The sequence below is a fragment of the Pararge aegeria genome, chromosome 27, assembly GCF_905163445.1.
Source record: "Pararge aegeria chromosome 27, ilParAegt1.1, whole genome shotgun sequence".
NCBI lineage: Eukaryota > Metazoa > Arthropoda > Insecta > Lepidoptera > Nymphalidae > Pararge > Pararge aegeria.
The window spans coordinates 4,888,346-4,910,127 of NC_053206.1; the positions used below are offsets into that span (position 1 = coordinate 4,888,346).

At 35.5% G+C, this 21,782-nt stretch overlaps 1 protein-coding gene across 3 annotated transcripts in view; it reads right to left on the reverse strand.

Annotated features, from left to right (window-relative positions):
* LOC120635726 (leishmanolysin-like peptidase) overlaps positions 1 to 21,782 on the reverse strand; it is a 164,297-nt gene that overhangs the window by 73,782 nt on the left and 68,733 nt on the right. For all 3 annotated transcript variants that reach the window (XM_039906854.1, XM_039906853.1, XM_039906852.1), the window contains exons 2-3: positions 11,424 to 11,524; positions 9,233 to 9,263 (exon numbers count right to left, since the gene is read on the reverse strand). In XM_039906854.1, the coding sequence (XP_039762788.1) occupies positions 9,233 to 9,263; positions 11,424 to 11,524 (132 nt within the window). The remainder of the gene's footprint in view (positions 1 to 9,232; positions 9,264 to 11,423; positions 11,525 to 21,782) is intronic.

The window sequence follows — 21,782 nt, forward strand, 5'->3', positions numbered from 1 at the left end:
GGCGGGCAGAGACGGCGCAGTGCATCCTGCTGGGCGGCGCGGCGGGCAGAGGCTGGGGCCGGCGCAGTGCATCCTGCCGGGCGGCGCGTCGTGGCGTCGCGAGATATGATAAAAGGTCACGTCGTCTTTCCGATTCTAAGAAATGTTTTGAAATGTCTTAAGGACAGTTTGACGTCTCAACCGTGTAGGTACTGAAGTTCTTTCCAAACAGTTGAACCCAAATATAGTTTCAATTTCGACTCCCTCCACCAAACCAAAGGATAGATGTTTGGCTAAAAAGAAAACAATGATTTTGCTTATGTATACGGTTGGAAAAAAAATAAATAAAACTGTCACTCATTTTGCTATAAAGAAACTCCAAGGCCTTGACAAAATATGGTAGGAAGACCTAAATTCAGTTTTGTTACCGGGCCGAAATGGCAAGAGAAATTAGTAAATGTTTTTCCTTGCGAGCAAAATTAGGGCCAGGCTTTAAGGGATATACTTAAAAGGAAGAGCAGGTATAATACCTATAGAAATTTAATTTTATGAAAAGCGATATAGTTGATAGGCGTGCAGTTATTCATGATATCAGTGAAAGGAGTTTAAAATCCGGTGCTCTAGTATTTCGTTCCTGATTAGTTATTGCAATTTTTGATAAGCAGCAAGAACTCGTACCAAAACTATTTGTCTCAGGAAAAGAATTCCCTCTCTCTTTTTATTTGAAAATTAATGAAAAATGGGCAAATAAACGGCACGTCACGTCAAACATTTGTCGTTTTCGGCAGTGAGATTAGGCTGGTGAAGGAATCCTTAGTTAAGGAGTTAGGTGTGGCTCATGACTACGAGTATATACCGTCTTTATTACGGGGATTCGGCAATGTAAAATGATTATAGAATTAGTGTTAATGGAGTATACGCTCGTGTTCTATGAAAAGTTATATTTGGCAATTTGCTAAAAGATCTATATCTATCCTCAAAGATCAGCCATACCCGAAACAGCCCCATATTATCGTTTCTAAAGTTGCAACTAAGCTCCAGTTCATGGATATCGGCAGGAAGATGTCACTTTTGATACAAGAATCTTTGATTGGAATTAGTACGGCATGAGTGGTAGAGATCCATGGCGCAGTATCGGTAAGGCAAGACTTGAACATAATTTTAAGGGAAACGGCATCGTAAGAAAAAGTCTTGAGGGTAAGCCGACCATGCAATATTTCATTTGTGGTGGTCTCTATCGCTCTGAAAGTTGACATGTCAGTATAACAGTTCCCTTGTTGCGAACCTTGCTGGATTTCAGGTAGTTCATTTTTGTGCAGGGCAAAACGAGTAGACGTTGAAGTAAAAACATCAAACCACTTATGATTATGGTTATTTAAGATAATTTTGATTTAAAATAGAAGCCTGTCAGTTATAAATACCAGAAATAGATAAGCAGAGAATGTAAGAGTTGCTCGATCGTTACAAACATTCTTTTGCGTCTTCAATTAAAGAAAGAAAGAAGAAAAATGTTACATAAATTTGTTAAAGAACAAAAAAAAAAAAAAAGTGTGTGACAAAGGAGCTGGCTCAGTATAACTGCATACTAAAAAGCGCAGCACTGGTTTTCAGCCAGCCCCGTTGTCTTCGTCGTCACTGAATCCTCACGACTAAACAATAACAAAATAATCAAAAAAAAAAGGACAATAACATAGAATATAATATATAAACAAACGAAAGATATTTTTACATTAACATAAGCTTTATTAACCCCTGAAGGACATCATGAAATACAAAATCATCTAAGAGGTAAATCATAAACAAAATCAAAAAGTATGACACTAATAAACATGAAAAACTAAAATCTATAATCAAATGTAAAGTCAAATGTAATGTGAGTGTCTTTAGTGTGCATAAAGGAAAAATTATATAAAAGTAGGTAGGTAAAAGGCGCTTCACACCTTTTAGTAATAATTTGTTATTTATTTATTAATTTTTTTATTTACTAGTGGTCATTGAGATTTTTGTACAATAATTTGAAGTATTTTTTTTAACTTTATTTGTAGACGTAAAGATCTAGGTTGTACTAACGCGACCACGATGGATATAGAGTTGATATTGAGTTAAACAGCCAATGTACTCTCTTCTATCGACCTTAAAGGTTTATTTATCTAGGAACAATAGAAATACAAAGACGGAAGTAGAATACAATAGTTGGAAAATCCAAAAGTCCACGCCTCATAATCTTATTCATTACAATAAAATTGAGATTATTTGAAAATAATAATTAAACTACATCTAATTATACCGTAAACAGTAATAGGCTTTTATTCCTCAAATACTAAAGCCTATGAAAAAAAAAAACCAACTCGATAAGTGAAGTATTTCGCTAGTTATCGTGACCACAAGATACGGGATCCGCACATACAGACACACGGACGTCCAAGACAGAACTTTTTTTTTTTTTAATAATGTTTTAATTAGTTTAAAAAAAAAAAACAAAAAGAGATTTTAAAATATTACGAGTGTTATTTAAAAATATTAATATCTTTTCGGCTTGTATGGTAGTACCGCCACTGGTTCTGGCGGCTTCCTTTCCAAGTTTCGTAGACTTAATAGTTTCTTTGATTCCGTGATTACTTAGCCAATAGTATTTTGTTTTTTAATAAAGAGAGACTTCAACGACACTACACAAGATATAAGCTATTTTAACCAACTTTTGAAATAAATATTATACCAAAATAAATTTTTGTATAAATCGAGTTTGACTAAGTGCAACAAAAAGCTTCCAACAAACATAAAACTAACTTTATAGTTGAAAATGTAGGCAAACCTCGATATATCTACTGAATACATCTGCGTCACCTTTTCGATTTTAGAAAATTTTCTTTTTCTCAATATTTGTCTGTTTATATTCACTTATAAAAGCAATAAAGAAAAAAAAAAAATCTGGTGGTGGTGTAAAGTTATTATAAACCTACATTCAATTAGCTAAATACAAATACATAAACAAAATTGCACAAGTAAGAATGATATAATAAAAAAATATATATATATTAAACTAATATCTACTCAATCGTACATAACTAAGAACTATAACTAACAAACTAAGAATACTTAAGAACATGTAAATAAGATAGGTTGTCACACCGTGAGAGAGAAGAAGTACGTGTCAAGGTAAAATAAATGTTTTAATGCTGGAATAGCTTGTAGAGTATTCTAGTATGATTGAGTCTACGTTAAAAGGATAGCTTATTGAGAATGTGCGTCGAATACCACTATGATTATATTGCTAAAATTAATTAGAGTTAAAGGGAACTATTCTATGCCCATCCTAGACGATGTGATAGCTCGACTCATAGGCTAAGCTTGTTTGTTTTCACTCGATTTGACTTCAGGGTCTACTACCAAGTCCCTACTTCAGTGCTTAGTATACACCTAACTTCGTTTGTCTTTCATATGGTCAATACAATCATGATACCATTTGACTAGCACCGGCTGTCTTTCAGTGAATGATAAATATAATCTTAGGGTCAGATTGTTTCGGTTAGGTTAATTAATAGTGAGGATTGGCTGCATACACTGCAGCTTTGTACAGACTACAGAGCTTTGTAGGACCTTAACAGGGCTTAAAAGATAACTTATTAATAAAAGATAATAAGTTGTTTCGTTACCTTAAGTCAGATAAAAGAAACCCCGTAGGTAAGCATGTGTTAAAAGCGTTCAAAGCGTTATGAAGGTCTTCCCTACCCTATTGCTAAAGCAGATATGCCATTTCTTACCATTCATGTACCCTTCGTAAAGTCAATTAGCACATGCTCGTTTTTGTAGAGGGTTGCACAAAGTTTTGTTTTACTAAGCCCGATAGCAATACCAACCTCTTAAATGGGATAAGAGCTCTAAGGCAGTATTATGAGTGACGAAGGTAACCATTTCACTTCTCACACATTAACTCTATTTTGCTTGAATAGGGGCACAAAGCATACCCTTATCGCAGTAGGAAGTTCTAGGTTGAATGGCAAAGTAGGTACAGGGGTACAATCTTACCATTCTCGACTCCTTAGAGGCAATGACGGCGAAATATGGTGGAAAGAATTGGCAAATTATTAGGATTAACATTCTGGAAATATTCAGTGGGGACTGAATAACACCATCCAGATAACGACCGCCCGCGCCGGCCGGTAGGACACCATCAGAGGTACTGTCTCAATGCTGTTTCCAAAGGCGCTGATGAAATGATGATGAAAGAACAAACGACTTTATGCAAAAGGGTTAACTTATTAAGATAACTCAATCGTGTATAATGCTATGGATACATATTGCTTATGCCTTGAGGTGAATGGATCGGTTACCAGTAGTAACTTATAATGAGGATTGATTAAAATATAGCAAAAAAAAAAAAAAAAAAATTGGATAAAAGTTGGTTCTATTTGGTTTTAGTTTACAATGTTTTATGTTCAAGTTTTGTTTTGTGTGTTTTATAAGCGCTTGATGCATAAAACTACAGACAACCATTTTTCTATTGTTGCAGATTAGACACGAGAATCGATCGGATCGTGTCTTGATGTAGCTGGAATCAGGGACGAGAATCGATCGGATCGTGCCCTGATACAGCAAAAACACTAGAGCCAGGCACGAGAATCGATCGGATCGTGTCCTGGAACTTAAATAGAGAGAGAGAGTATGATGCCCACTGACTGCCACAAGTAAATCGATCGTCTTGTTGGCATGTCTGTAGGGTTTCCCCTGATAAATCGATCGTTCAGGGGATGAGTCGTAATGGGTTATTCGATTAATTGATCGTTCGGATCCCAAATATAATGAATACATTTATGATGAAAAACATTTATCGATCGTTGTTTTTCTTATCAAGTCGATTTATATAATGTTTATGAAGTAGTATGAATAATATTATATTTATATAATTATAAAGGTATAATAGGTCTAGAAAATAATCTTTACCTATATTATTTACTAAAATATTGATGGTTGTGGTTGTTTTGTTAGTTATATTAAACTCCAATGTATATGTAAATATATAGTAAGATGATAATGGATGTTTATAACATATTTTGGTACTCAATTGTTAAAATTATGTCAAGATTGAAACAACTGGCCAAGTTCCGATTGTTAGGATGCCTCCTGGCGACATGTGCGAGGGCGCACACGTTGTCAGGACGGTCGATTGTTAGGATTTAAATTTAAATAGCATTATAATTTCCACTTCTTTGTTATTTTTTTAATTTAATCTTATTTTTGAACGAGACGATCGGTTGTCATTCTCCGATTGGTTAACGCCGGTAGACGCATAACGGCGGGAACCAATCAAATTGCTTGGATTCTACCTGGACGCTAGGAGTTTTGGCGGGAAATTGGATTTTGTCTTGGCGGGTTGGATCGTTCTTTGAGAGAGTTATGAAGTGAATTGCGAGGTTGTAAAACGATAAGTTCATATTGTCATAGTTTATAAAGTAAATTAATAAAGTGATATTTGTATGGTATGTTTATTTGCATCTTTTCGTGGCCTCATCGCTATCCTACTAAAGTTTATAATACTTAGAAAAGTTACAGGTACGAACCTCTAATTTTTCTAAGTTATGTGCGTAGTAGTGTCGGTAGTGCCGGGATCGTACTCGACCCTGGGAATCAGTGGCGTGCACTTCATGCATGCACAAAAGCACTGCTTACCCTTAAATTGAAATATAGCTCGCCTAGGAGGAGGATTTTTGCCATTTCATGCAATTCTCCTGTTGTATGCATACCCTGGTAAGAATCCCAGTGCACGCCACTGCTGGGAATGTAGTCGAAGTCCTACCCACTAATCTATCACCGCTTCATTTTCATATAAAAAGATCAAATGAACAGTTTCGGACGCATACATCAGAAACCTTCAAAAAAAGACCGCAGATCAACAGAGATTGCAGCTATCGGATAAAAAAGCATTTGCGGGCTAACATGTAGTCGAATAAAGAAAAGAAAAGTGTATGCGTATACTTTACGTGCGATTGAAGTAAAACTTTTATTATTATTTATTGATGATAGAGTAAAATGTTCCTGGGACTCCGCCATTTCATTTAATATTCACCATTTTTTTTTTTTTTTTTTTATTTAGTTCGCAAAACTGACAATCAACTGCTTACTCTAATATAAACTATAGGACATTTGGCATGTGTATACAATTGTGCCTTCTCGATGCGAATTTTATATTCTACTAGCTGTTGCCCGCGACTTCGTCTGCGTTTGATTTTGTTTTTAAAGTATTCAGTATCGCTAAGCCTTAAATGAGTATAGTTGTATATACATATAACATGTGACTGTCAATTAATTATAGACAAATAATTTGCAATAAAATAAAATTGTGACTTTACTTAAAGATCTAAGCTATCCTATCTCTTAAGTTGGACCAGACTGCTCACGGTGTGCCAATTTAATTTAAAATCGGTTAAGTAGTTTAGGAGTCCATCGCGGACAAACATCGTGACAGGAGATTTATATATATTAAGATTTAAAATCATTAATATCACTATCACAATAATTGAGAGTAGAAAATTGAAGGTTAGATCAGCTCATGACAATATAACCGTGTCATCGAATATTAAAGAATGTCACAATCTTCAGAAAATTTATTAATAATTTATTTATTACAAAAGTAATAAATAAACAAGTAAATATTAAAGATTTTTAAAAACCTTTGCAATTTAATTTTTTTTTAAACTGTTGAATTTTTATTCATTTTGCTATTTACAATTGATCCGTTTGAAAATATTGGAAATGAATAATCCTAATTTATTATGATACTAGCCGTTTCCAGCCCGCTTCGCTGGGCGAATTGAAAAAGGAAATAAATTACATTTTATGTTTCATTTTTATTTTATTTTTTTTATATTTTTATTATTCTCCTTTTTTTTATTTTTGTATGAACATAAATAGGCCCCGCGGATAGAACTGTAAGCATCGATATAGTTTAGACTTACTCAAATTCCAAATTCCATCGATTTAGCCTGTATCTTTCATCCAGGTGATTTTTCTCACTAATATTCATTGTAACTTTCAATGTGCAATCATTATAACATTTCCGTGCCTTTCTTCCAAAAATTAATAATAATTGACATGAAGAAAAAAATTTGAAATGAGCATTGAAAGTTTAAGTTAAAGTCATTGCAAGTCTCATATGTGAAGTTGAAATCTGTCTAGGTTCAAGTGCGACGAATTTTCTGTTAACTAAAATTTTCTCCGTGACATCAATTTTTTATAGAAAATTAATTGTGCATGTTTTTTTATGAATTCTATTGGAATAAGTAACTAAATTTCTTTTCCACATCTCATGTGCTTGGAAAATGCATTCATTTCAATCTGTTACATTTCCGCGATCCCGCAATAAAAGAATTCGTCGGTTATGTAGTCTGCAAAAGTAAAATGAATGTAAAATTCTTAGTCCGTTGATTGGATAGCTACATGTAAAGTTAAGTTTTTGAAACCTCTCAATGACTTTTTCTCTGCTGCCAAAAAGACGATTGTTGTAAGGAAATACACGAATATCCCTACATACACGAAGATCCTTAACAAATTTGGAGTCTGTAGAAGTTACAGGTTAGAAATAAAAATTTTAGATTTTAACACCCATCCCCGCAATTCCTGTCGGAAGTAGACTTTATTGAAATCCATTTTGAGATGTTCTTTATGTGAATAATAAAAGATTCCTACCATATTTAGAATTTTTAGAAGCTATATTTCGAAATTGAATTTTTTTATTGTTAACACCCACCCCCTCGAACCTTATTGGAGGTGATTCATTGTAAAATCCGCTCGAAGATCATTTTTATATTACATATAGAATACTCTCACTAAATTTGGAGTCTATAGGAGCTATCGCTTGGAAATTGAAAATTTACATTGTTAACGCCCCCGCAATCTTCTTTGGGGTGGGATATCGTAAAATTTGTCCATAAATCATTTTTACATCACTTATAGAAAATTTCTACAAAATTTGGAGCTTGTAGGAGCTTTAGCTGGAAAATTAAAAATTTTAATTGTTAATACCCACCCCCGCAACCCCCTGTGGGGTGAGCTATCGTAAAATTCGTTCATAGCCTATTTCTACACCTCTTACAGAAGATTCCTACCAAATTTGAAGTCTATAGGAGCTATAGTTTAAAAACGGGAATTGTTCATTGTTAACGCCCCCGCAATCCCCTTTGGGGAATGAATTTCTTAAAATCTATTCATAGCTGACCTCTACATAGCAAAAGTAATATTCCTACCAAGTTTCTAAGTCTTATGGTTCCCGAGATTTCGTGGTGAGTGACTATATAGATGGGAATTCTTCGATTACCATCGAAATTTTTTATCGGGCTTTTTTAAAATTTTCTTACATACAAAACTTTCTCCTGACAATTCTGAAGATAAAAAAAAAGCCCAATTGGTCCAGCCGTTCTCCACTACCGTGAGTAGATTCTTAGCTGAATGTAAAAAACCATAATCCGTTTAATACACTCTGTTGAAATCCAGAGAATCAAGAGAAAATGCTTATCTTTTGTTTTTATTAGCGGGATAAATGTTCATAAAAGTAAAACAGCAATAAAAAAATGAAGGAATGTTGGAATTCAAAAAATAGATAGCCATAAACCATCTAGGAAAAATTTCGCATCGAATGGTGGTAGTTTCATGTCGATACGATCAGTGGTTTAGGCGTGATTGAGCCTCAAACGAAGACCATTTTCATTATATATATATAGATTTGCCACTAGCTGGCGTATAAGTCAAGAATGGAGTGGGCGTGGAGTATATGACATACGACCAATACAAATTATTATTGTTAAATAGCTACTACACAGACGTCCGACGTATGACGACGCCTGATGACGCGTCGTATGACGCGTTACTTCCGTCAGAAAAGCATCCGAGTTACTCCCTAGTCGCGCCTAAAGAAGTTTTACTTCAATAAAAAACGTGTGTGTACTCTTGTACACGCGTTAGAAGTTATACTTATTTGGCGTAACAAGATAAAAGTCTTTTCAAAAATGTTACTATATTAGAAATTAGAATTATTCAAAGTCAACTGTCCAACCTTTTTTAGAAAAACTACAATTTTAACTATAGCTACCTTCATGGTGTCGGTTTTTTGTGACGGTGTGCGCGCGCATCGTAAAAATTAACGCTCACCATTTTTACCTAGCCCGCCAAAAGAAGTATAACTTCAAAAATGCGTCCCGTAGTTCACGCGGGTGATATCGCAGGGCACAGCTAGTTCGTGTAAAAAAAATGTTATACTCACGTTAATCATTTCAAATTTCTTTGGTTCTAACCTGAAAAAAAAAAGAAAAACTTTGATTATTGTTATAATATGTTAATATCCATAAAATAGCGTTAATTACAAGCGTATAAAAACCCAATTTTTTAGACAGGCGGTTGGCGTGGTGGGCGGCGGCCCTGTTTTCTGAGGTAGTGGGTTCGATTCCCACAACTGTAAAAAATGTTTGTGTGATGAGGATGAACGTTTTTCAGTGTCTGGGTGTTCAACGACGAAGAAAACGACGGGGTCGTTTTTGCGTCAGTGTTAAAAATTGATTTTGACTCAACACGCGTGATCTTAGGTTCATAACAATATGTAGTGAGTTAGCTAATTAGCATATCACAACCTTCGATTGCGAAGCGACCGGCGATTTGAAATAAGTTGCGAAAAATTTAAATTCCGCACGAGTCGATTTAGCATGCGAAATCGAAGCTTCAACGAAATCACTATTCCGGAACACCAAGGTCTTTTACTGTTAAGTTGATTGCGCACTGTAAGAGACGCATTGTCTGTCTGTTTGTACGAGCTAATATCCGGAAGGGTGACACAAATTTTCAAACCCCTATATAAAATTACGTGGTGCTAAAACTTGACGTGACGTGTCTGTGTGCGTGTGTGTGTGTCTGTCTTTGGCATCGGATTTCCCGAATGGATGAACAGATTTTGATTTTTTTTTGTTCGTAAGATAGATTGGTCGGGGTGTTCTTAACTACGTTTGATGAAAATCCATCCAACTTTGACTTTGACTTTGTTATAAAATGAAAGGGCTTGGCTAGTAAAATGCTATATGCTATGATAAATTTCAAATCCAAGATGGCCGCTACCATAAAATGGCGGATTACATTATTTTTTTTCACAACTCCTTGAACATTGGTATTAAATGAAAGAGCATGACTAGTAGAATAATGTACACAGTAGAATAATGCGTTGTGCAAGGGAGGCACCGGTGCGTTCCTAGGAGATCCCGGAGCCTCCCATAATATGTACTGAGGCTGGTAACCGACGGGGTTTTAGTGGGTAGAAATCCCACATAACCCAAATTCTCCCACAGAGAATTTTATGAAGATTTCCCCCCCGTCAACAAAAAAAAAAAAAACGGTGGCGATCTGTGCATTGTCGTAGTATATTTATTTATATATTATTTATTTATTTACGGGCGACTGGCGCAGTTTGCAGCGACCCTGCTTTCTGAATCCAAGGCCGTGGGTTCGATTCCCACTACTGGAAAATGTTTGTGTGATGTGCATAAATGTTTTTCAGTGTATGGGTGTTTATATGAATATTGCTATTTATTTATGTATATTATTCATAAAAATATTCATCAGTCATCTTAGTACCCATAACACAGGCTACGCTTACTTTGGGGCTAGGTGGCGATGTGTGTATCGTCGTAGTGTATTTATTTATTTATTTACTTCAAAAAAATATTTTTTTTACACAGTGGTAGTTAAAGGACAGAAATAAAGGCGAACAAAGTCGCGCTACTCGCTAGTGTATATGTATTATGTGGTCATTAACACCTCAGGAATTTTGCTTATTAGCTTTTAATACTAATGATTGATCCCTAAAATAAGATCAACTTTCAAGAGATTTGAAGGGTCACTCTCGACGGACATCACACGGCTGTCGAGTGCGAACGCTCATACTATTGGGCCGATGATTCGAAATATTCAAAATTCTTGTAATTCTGTTAAACGCTGTATATTTGACTTTGACATTATTTTTGCACGCCTCATAAGCGAAGCGTTGTTGGTATTACTGTCAGTTGACGCACACCGAGTGATTCTCCATCTTAAAATGTCACTTATATTCTTTATTGCTTTTATAAGTGAATATAAATAGACAAATGATGAGAAGAAACTATGATAACACTCATGATATTTTTAATCACTTTTTATTATTTAAACGAATTAAAAAATTGTTTAAAAATTTCTGTCTTGGACGTCCGTGTGTCTGTATGTGCGGATCCCGTATCTTGTGGTCACGATATCGAGCGAAACACTTCACTTATCCAGTTAGTTTTTTTTTAGGCTTCAGTATTTTGAGGAATAGAAGCCTATTACCTTTCACGGTATAATTATATTTTAATTATTATTTAATAAATTAAATGAGAATGAGATTATGAGGCGTGCACTTTTTGATTTTCCAACTATTTTTAAATATAAACACTCACCTATATACAGAATGGTCATAAAATATACTAATTCTTAACGGTTGGTCTATACTTCTTTTCTTAACCACGTGCGCTGGCTCTATGTGAACACCCCTTATTACCTGAAAAGAAAAAAAACATTACTACACATTACAACTATATTACTATAACGGTTAGCATTATCGGATCAGGAGGTCCGGGATTCGAATCTCGGGTCGGGCAAAAATTTTTAGGCATTGTGTTTTTTTGCACCCGGTTCCCAGTTATTATCACTAACTTGTGATCATCATATCAACCGGTTACCAGCTCATTACAAAGCACAGGTCTCCTCCTTCAATGATTGGGGGTTAAGGCCGTAAACCACCACGCTGGCCCAGGGCGGATTGGTGGACTCCACACACCTTAGAGAACGTTATGCAGAACTCTCAGGCATGCAGGATTCCTAAAGATTTTTCCGTCACCCGTGTAACACGCGGTTTCTGTATGGTCTTAATTCTATGGATTGAAGCTTTGACGGCCGAGTGGCGCAGTGGGCAGCAACCCTGCTTTCTGAGTCCAAGGTCGTGGGTTCGATTCCCACAACTGGAAAATGTTTGTGTGATGAACATGAATGTTTTTCAGTGTCTGGGTGTTTATCTGTATATTATAAGTATTTATGTGTATTATATTCATAAAAAAATATTCATCAGCTATCTTAGTACCCATAACACAAGCTACGCTTACTTTGGGGCTAGATGGCGATGTGTGTATTGTCGTAGTATATTTATTTATTTACTTCAAAAAAATATTTTTTTTACACAGTGGTAGTTAAAGGACAGAAATAAAGGCGAACAAAGTCGCGCTACTCGCTAGTGTATATGTATTATGTGGTCATTAACACCTCAGGAATTTTGCTTATTAGCTTTTAATACACTACAGACTATAAATGAGTCTGTAATGGCCGCTCACACGTTTAATGTCACAATTTCCGATTTACGACGGATTAAGTATAGTTAGCGGTGATAGCCCAGAGGTTAGGACTTTGACTACGGTGCCGAGTTCGAATCCCAGCACGCACCTTTGACATTTCTAAGTTATGGGCGTTTCAATTAATTAATATATCACTTGCTTCAACGGTGGAGGAAAACATCGTGAGGAACCTGCATGCCTGAGAGTTCTGCATAATGTTCTCAAAGGTGTGTTAAGCCCACCAATCCGCACAGGGCCAGCGTGGTGGACTACGGCCTTAACCCCTTCTCACTGTGGGAGGAGACCCGTGCCCTGAAGTGGACCGGCTATTGGTTGATATTATGATGACCAGTGCGCAGGGTTTTTGACCAGGGTATGCATAAAGCAGGTACATGGCATACAATGGAAATTTTCTCCTCCAATATGACTTATATAAAATAATTTGGGTATGCAGTGCTTTTGTGCATGTATGAAGTGCACGCCACTGATGATGACGATGAAGTATTATTAGGTGCGAATTTCATCAGCCTCCTTTCCGGAAACAGTTTGGATTTATTTATTTATTTATTGTTTATTAATTGCTTCATGTACAACATAAGAGAAATGACGCCCCGCCCGGGGCCATGCAATAAAATTTGTCGAAACTATGTTACTAATGCAATTGATTTAAATATTAAAACATGTGAACTAAGAACTAAAAAAAATCAAAATATTAGAATTCGTCAACTTAAAACATAAGAATAATTTCGATTTACAATGAAAGGGCAAGGGTATGAAATTTTCCGATAGTGTAAAAGTTGTTTAATATAATATAAAAGTAAACTAGAATTCATATGGTATCGATGTAGCGCCATCTAGATACCACACTGAGAAACAGTCCCTAGATTCCAAATTCAAATTCTTTATTTGGAAAAATATGGTATTAAACACTAATTATGTATATATAAATGTTATCATTTTGTGTTTCATTTATCTTGTCGTTCACATCGACGTCCAAATATTGAGGTTAATTAAAAAAAAGGTGTGTGTGTGTGTGTGTAGTTATGTACACGCGTTGGAAGTTATACTTTGGTGTAATAAAATAAAAATCTTTTCAAATATTTTATTTTTCGCCTTATTCTACTTTTGTTGAAAAAACGACACTAACAATAGAAAAAAGATATTTCATACATTGAAAGTTTATTATATGGCACTATCTAGTTAAATAAGGTTTATTTAAATATCTCAAAAAAAAAAAATTCTACATAATTAAATAAATGGACATAATAAACATAATTAAATTTGGAACACTAATAGACTCGTAGTTATCGGACAACCAAGTTTCACTCAACATTAAAAATTTGAGATTTTTGTACAATTATATCAGCGGAATGAGCCCGCAGACTTTGACAATTCAAAGTGTACACTGTCAAACCTTATAGCTAACTTCATGGTGTCGGTTTTTTGTGACTGTGTGCGCGCGCAACGTAAAATCATTGCGTCCTGTATACGAAACGTACTAAACTTGCATAAAAGACACCTGTTTCCTACGTACGCGACGTACCTACTAACTAAACTATCATAAAGGACACTTGCGACTTGTATACGAAACGTACTAAACTTGCATAAAAGACACTTGATTCCTATATATGAGACGTACGGAACTTGCATAAAAGACCTTTGCGACCTGTATACGAAACGTACTAAACTTGCATAAAAGACACTTGTTTCCTACGTACGAGACGTACTAAACTTGCATAAAAGACACTTGCGACTTGTATACGAAACGTACTAAACTTGCATAAAAGACACTTGCGACTTGTATACGAAACGTACTAAACTTGCATAAAAGACACCTGTTTCCTGTATACAAGACGTACTGAACTTGCATAAAAGACACTTGCGACCTGTATACAAGACCTACTGAACTTGCATAAACGACACCTGTTTCCTATGTACGAGACGTACTTAACTTGCATAAAAGACTCCTGTTTCCTATATACGAGACGTACTTAACTTGCATAAACGAAACCTGTTTCCTATGTGCGAGACGTTCTAAACTTGCATAAAAGACAATTGTTTCATATATGCGAGACGTACTAACCTATCATAAAAGACACTTGCGACCTGTATACAAGACGTACTGAACTTGCATAAAAGACACTTGCGACCTGTATACAAGACCTACTGAACTTGCATAAACGACACCTGTTTCCTATGTACGAGACGTACTTAACGTGCATAAAAGACAATTGTTTCCTAAATACTAGATGTACTAAACTATCATAAAAGACACTGGTTCGACTCTTGGTTTTTATTTTACTTTGTCAGCGTGGCTAAGGCGCGCAGGGACCGACAGACGGGCGTGGAGAAGTTATGTAGGTGTCTTGGTAAACTTTAATAATAATAAAAATCCGAAACCATAAAAGAACAATAAAATTGTATCGACAATGTATACGCTATATAGTATGTGTTCATTTTACTTTGTGTTTGGAAGTAAGAGTTATTTTTTTATTTTATCTGTAGCGTGATAACACTACTGCGGCCGAAGCAATATTTAATTTTGCCATTTTTATTTATTAGTTAAATCCGGAGATTTAACTCAGAAATTACAAAATTAAACGACAAAAAAGCTTGGGTGTGAATTGCTGTAACATCATAGCTTAATATTAATTTAGCGTGAGACGGTGATAACAAATAAAAATACCCGGCTAAGTTTGTTGTGGGCTCTTAGACCGGGGCGCGTTTGGAACCATAGTAGCTTTAAAATGGCAAACGAAGTTATCACCACCCCCTTACAATTATGTAAACATATTACGACGGCCGATTGGCGCAGTGAGCAGCGACCCTGCTTTTTGACACCAAGGCCGTGGGTTCGATTCCCACAACTGGAAAATGTTTGTGTGATGAACATGAATGTTTTTCAGTGTCTGAGTGTTTATCTGTTTTTATAAGTATTTCATGTATATTATTTATCGGTCGTCTTAGTACCCATAACAGAAGCTACGCTTACTTTGGGGCTAGATGGCTATGTGTGTATTGTCGAAAAAAAATATATATATGAACGCTTCATAAGTGCCTGTGATAGGCCTACATGAATAAAGATTTTTTTAATTTGTTTTTATTATATGTAATCATGGCGGTACTTTCCCGGAGGAGCTCTGACACAAGAACCTCTACTACTACAATCCTACAACCATTCTTTTTCGCAACTGATCTAACAAAGAAATCTATAAATACTATTAAAAAAATTCCAGATGCACTTGAAACTCAGTTGATGCTCCAAATAGAATTCACGGAGCACACAGATAAACGGACTACGCTGAAAGAAATAAATATTAGATTCATAAACGAAACAGACGTAAAAGATAAACATGGCTTTGAGCGAGAACATTCTGGTAAAGTTAACGGTAAACCACTTGTTATTCTAAACATGTTTATTCTGAATCATCTCCGGTACGTACCTCGTAAGAGTTTTAACGGTGATGGTGAATCGTTAGGAAGCCAACATGTTCTGAGACTGAGAACCTAAGTTCGACCTCCCTGGCGCAACGGTAAGCGCTGTGTATTTAAGTAGTTAGTTCAATTCCCGGCAGGGGAATTTCGTTATTTATAATTTCTGATTTTTACCACTTCTTTCTAGTTACCAGACGAGAAAGACGTGCCAGCTAAGCGATTTAGTGTTAGGTGCGATGTCGCGTAGAAGCTGTTTAGAGATATGACTACCATGCTGTCTAACAGGTTAGCCCGCTACCATCTTAGACTGCATCATCGCTTCTTCTTCTTTCTCTGGGCTTTTCTCCGTACTTGGTCGGCCGGAAACTTCCGTTGTACGTAGTGCCACTGGTACGGCTCCCCGATGAGTCACACAAATACTGATGGAATGGTTGCATTTTTCAAAAGAAAATTTTAATTTTATTTGTTTGATAGATATTATCGTTGCTATAAACAATTGACACCACATTCACTTTTCACTGCACTTCATCCTTGCCGAAAACATGTAAATGTATTTACTGTATAGAAGCTGTCCACGTGGACGCATCGCTCACTCAAATATGAGAGAGGCAGATATCGAACGCTCGTTCCGCGCTCTCGCTTGCACTTCAAGCCTTGAATGGAACGCCTCAGAGCGAGGTAACGCCGCATACGTCATGATTTTTCGTGCGTGCAGCCGGCTCCATCGAATTATAAGACGTTGTCACGTCAAAAAAAAAAAATTAACAAAAGAGCCTGGTCCCGTTCCTCTTTTTCTGGGATGTGTCCGAAAGCGTTCCCGTGGCCCAGCCACCAACGACTGATTGGAACACGGTGAGGTTTAAGTCGGTGCGAGTCCGACATAATCACGGTGCTACCCCGTGGCGCGGTGCGGTGCTATCCATGAGGATTTCCCCATGTGAAAAAAAAAAGGCGTAAATCTTGCGACCTTTGCGGTCTTAGTCACGTTTGTATTTTTATTGTACGCAAAGGTGACGTTTGATGTGGGCCGACAATGGGTTGGCAATGATAATGATAGTGATGAAGATGATGATGATGATGATGATGATGATGATGATGATGATGATGATGACTTTTTATTTAAAGCGAAATGAGTTATGATTAACAATGAGCGTATAGCTCATACAGCTTGTACTACGGGTAAATGCGAGGGTCACAATGCGGAGTGGCACCAAACTAGAAAACCCAACATTGGTTGACCCCCGCAAGGTAAACAGGGATCATTAGAGACACAGGAAGTCACTGGATAACGCCTAACGCCAAAAGATTGTTGCGTGTAGAAATCTCTACAGAATACCTATGTCCAGCAGTGGATGTCAATCGGTGGTAATTGTGAACGTTTAGTTTAATTTGCATTAGCATGTCCCATAAAACCTGCTTTCTGCGTTTGGGGACTACTCAATTGTTATGGAGTCCTAGTACATCCAACTCAAAAAAAGAGCTGACAGCGGCTTCTGTCTTGTATGTTACAAGTACATTAATATTTTAGTATGGCATACACGTTGTTTATAAGTCGACTATGTAGGAACTAGGAATGGACAGTAATAGTATAAACAAATAAAACGCAATAGAACTCAGGTATGCAACACTAAAGAGATTAAATTTTTAATGGTTCCAACATGTTTGCAGCTTCGCTGTTTAAAGAGAACTACTCAAATAACATAGACAAAAATAAACTGAACTCTGTCTTCGCATATAATAAAGAACAAACGTTACGCGATCCCGAACTTGCATACTTTCCCAACCCATCTGACTATGTAAACAAACAAATCGAAGCAAAAATAAATCATGAAGATGCTATTAAAACATTTGGATATCAAAATAAACATGATGTAGCGAAAACAAATAACGTAGGTTTTAGAACAATCGATGATCATTCAAACATAAAAATAATACCAGTCGTACAAAAAAGGGGTGATACAGACAGAATCAGACAAAATCTCGACAACTTTGTTATGATTAGAAAAGAGAACTATGCGGCAACACCGAATTATGATTTTCCTGTACCCGATTTTGATAGAACTGTATCTCATCACAAAGAGAACTATGATAAAGATTTTCCTTTACCTAATTTACATGAAACGGATTTACAATATAAAAATAACAATGATATGGAAAGATTACCTGAAACGAATGTTGACAAAACCTATTTCCGTTACTATCATTTGAGATTAATACCGAACACGAATGTTTCAACAAAGCTTGATAATTATGATAATAGTTACAGACGAAATCAAAATAACAATAATAATGATTTCCACAATAGAGAGAATAATAATATTACGTATAAAGAAACATCAATTATAGGGAACTTACCTAATAAAAGAATACATAATTTGGTGGAAAGACGTCATGATAATAATTACAATTACAATTTATTTGATAAACATAACGATGAAAGAAGTATTTTTAATAACTCTACTTCTAAATATGATGCTAGAAAATTTTATACTAAAGAAAATAATAATTTGAGCATAAGACATGGCGTTAATGATAATAACTACAGAGTGAATCCAAATTACGGTATAATTAATAGTTATAATGACGCAAGAGCAATAAATAATTTTCCTAATCATAAATATGATAAGACAAATGTTAACAATGCAGAAAACAATCATTTGAGAAAGAGATTCAGTTTTAGGGGTAATTATTACGGAATAAATCATAATTACAATGATAATGATTACGACAATGTTGCTGGAAGAGAGAAATATGAAAGGAAAGAAATATTGAATGTTTTGAATAAACAGAACAAACTAATAGAGAAAATAGCTGATCGACTTTTAAGAGATAGAATAAAAAGAGAAGGAGAGATAAACTGGACGGATGCTGATGATATCGTCAATTCTCTAGAATCGAGACGGAACAAAACCGGGAGTACAACAAAGCTAGCAACAAGTACCAAAAAATTATCAACTATAATGACTTTAATAGATGAAACGGAAATAAAGAAAGCATTGAAAAACGACCCTTTTGTTAAGAGGATTTTGAAAATGGCGAATATGAAAAAAATTGCGTTCGAGAAGCAGTTAGGTTAGCTTTTATGTGTCTTAAGGGTTTCGAATTTGACTTTGTATGACATACTTCTTTATAATAATACCAGCTGTTGCCCGCGACTTTGTCTGTGATTGATTTTGTTTTTTGATGTGGCATTAAATTTAGTTGTAGATCAAAAATGTTAAAGTATTCATTATCGCTCAGCCGGATTGCTGCTGTTCGCTGAGGAGTTCTGTCCTTTATCACAGTTTGGGCAAAATTAAACACATATTATAACCTCTAGAGTACAAAAATAATTATTTAAATCGGTTATAATTTGTCGGAGTTGTGGTGTAAAATCGACAAACACTCATCCCCTCTCCCAAAAGAACCGAGCTTAATGTCGGGATAAAATGTATCCTATATTACTTCTACCACTTCCAAGAATATGTGTACAAAGTGTCATGAGGATCGGTTATGTAGTTTTTGCGTATAATATTAAGTAGGGATAGGGATAGGGAAGTAGGGATATTAGAAATCACTTTTTAGTATTATTTTATTTTATACTTATATTCTGGCGACCTCCCTGGAGCAGTGCTCGATCGATACCGGTAGGGACAATTTGGGAATTAATGATTCAGAATTTTCACTGGTTTGGTAAGAGGCTTCGGCCGTGGCTGGTTACAAATCTACCGACAAAGACGTGCTGCTAAGAGATTTAGGGCACAATGTCGCGCAGGAACCGATTATGGGTATGGGTTAATATAGCCTGTTAACGTCACAGAATTAAGAACATACAGAACCCTCATTAAGCCATTATTGCATGCAGTGCATTGTGTACAAAAACATTGAAAACGCCCTGCGCACGTCTCCCTTCACACCCGCGGTACCTTGCTAGCTCACAAACTTTTCCCATTTTCCCATTGTAGAGTAAACGTTTAGAGGTAAAATAATTACTGTGAACTGCTTAATAGTAGAAGAAGCAGAAGAAACACTTTATTGCATGTATAACATACAGGAAAAGAAACAGTAAGGAGTATACAGTTAACAATGTAGACATGCAAAAGCGGCCTTATTGCTGCAAGCAATCTCTTACAGGCAACCTTTGTAGACAGGATTTACAGCTAGAGAACGTAATAGTGCCAAGAGTGAATATACATAAATACCAAAATGTACAGATACAAATACATACATAACTAAATAAATCTATATAATACACACATATAAAATGTATATAATATATATAAGTAGATTTTAATACATAATTTACAAACAATAATAAAGAATCTAGTAAAGTGGAGTGGTTTTTGACGCTTCAATATAAGTCTTGTACGCGGTTTCTAATTATCTTGATTCTGTGGTGCTAGCTTGTTTTGTCCAGTTCAGCAATTTCGAATTATCTAGAAGAATGTTGCCAAAATACAGCTCGAATTTCCAAGCATGTTTGAGCAAAAACCATCACCGTACCTCAGCGGTGATCAAAAAGTGTCTTATCTTCATGTTTATAAAGTCCTAATGAGTATCGTGAGATACTTCGCAGCAATTAAGAAATTAGCAATTACAAAATTCATTGTCATACAACATGGGTGCTAGGTAAGTACGAGTATGTACTGTGATTTCGATATAAGTAGGTATTTCCCTTTTGTCGCGTTTCCATATTTCGTAAAAATTTCGACGCCCATTGTTTTGGCGGGACCGAATTGAAATAAATGGACGCGCGCGTAATTTCTAAGCTTCTAACAAATGCCTATGGTTTTTAATAGACTTCTTACAAAATGAAGGTTATCATTTCGGATGTTTTTTTTTACCCGACTGAGAAAGGAGGGTTATGTTTTTCGAGTATGTAACGCCCTAGAGGCTAAACTGCTTGTCGTAGTGTTTTGGGAGTAGTGTCAATGGATTCGTCTGAGTCGTGAGAGTACCTACATATAAATAAAATACAAACAAAATTAAAGATTTTGGCCACCAAAAAATAATCACTAATAAAAAAAACTACTTAAATAAAGTAATAACCCGACTTTTTACGATTAAATACATTGAAGAACTGAAAAATAGACATCGTGTTCGCAAACGCTGTCAGAGGCATAATATCCGTTTGTGAACACTGTCAACAAACTTCAAGTTTTTATGTTTCAATTTTTTATATCTTAAGATTTTCGCACTACTGGAAAATGTTTGGGTGATAAACATAACTGTTTTTCAGTGTCTGGGTGTTTATATGTATATTATAAGTATTTATGTGTATTATATTGATTAAAATATTCATCAGCTTTCTTAGTACCTTACACAAGCTACACTTACTTTGGGTCTAGATATATGTGTATTTTCGAAGGATATTTATTCATTTAATATTCGTAACATTAGTAAAGAATCTATTGTTCTTTAGTACTAATGGATTGCAGATAGCAGAAATAAATTCCGTAAAAATTGATTTATTTGGTTGCCTGCCAAATTGATATAGCTCGGCGGGGATTTTGCATATTTATCAGGTTTTGTTTTAAAATATTGAAAACGTTAGAAGCAGGAGTTAGGTATTCAGATTGTTTAAATCTCTAACATACTAGCGCTCCCCCGAGACTTCGTCTGCGTATAAGTCAACCTTAAATTAATGTGTTTTAAATATTTTTGTATGGATAGAACCAGACTTGCGGAGGAGTTACTTTGTGGAATTCCATGATGTATCATGGAGTTACGCAAAGTAACGCGGAAATGAAAACAAGCTTAATTTGCTATACTTCGCATTGGCGAAGATCTGTTCTGTGTGGAATATAAAGATTGAAGAAACAACATACAGATTCTCCTGCTTTTCGCGGAGTAAGTATACATAGAAAATTTAGCTTATTTTTTATAGTAGATATATGCTTTTGCAGTCTTCGTCTGAGTGTCGCAAAACTGATTACAAGAAACAATTCCGTCATCCATTATTTTGGCGTAACTTTACACCGCATTACACGCAACGGAATTTTAAAAAAGGAAAAATTT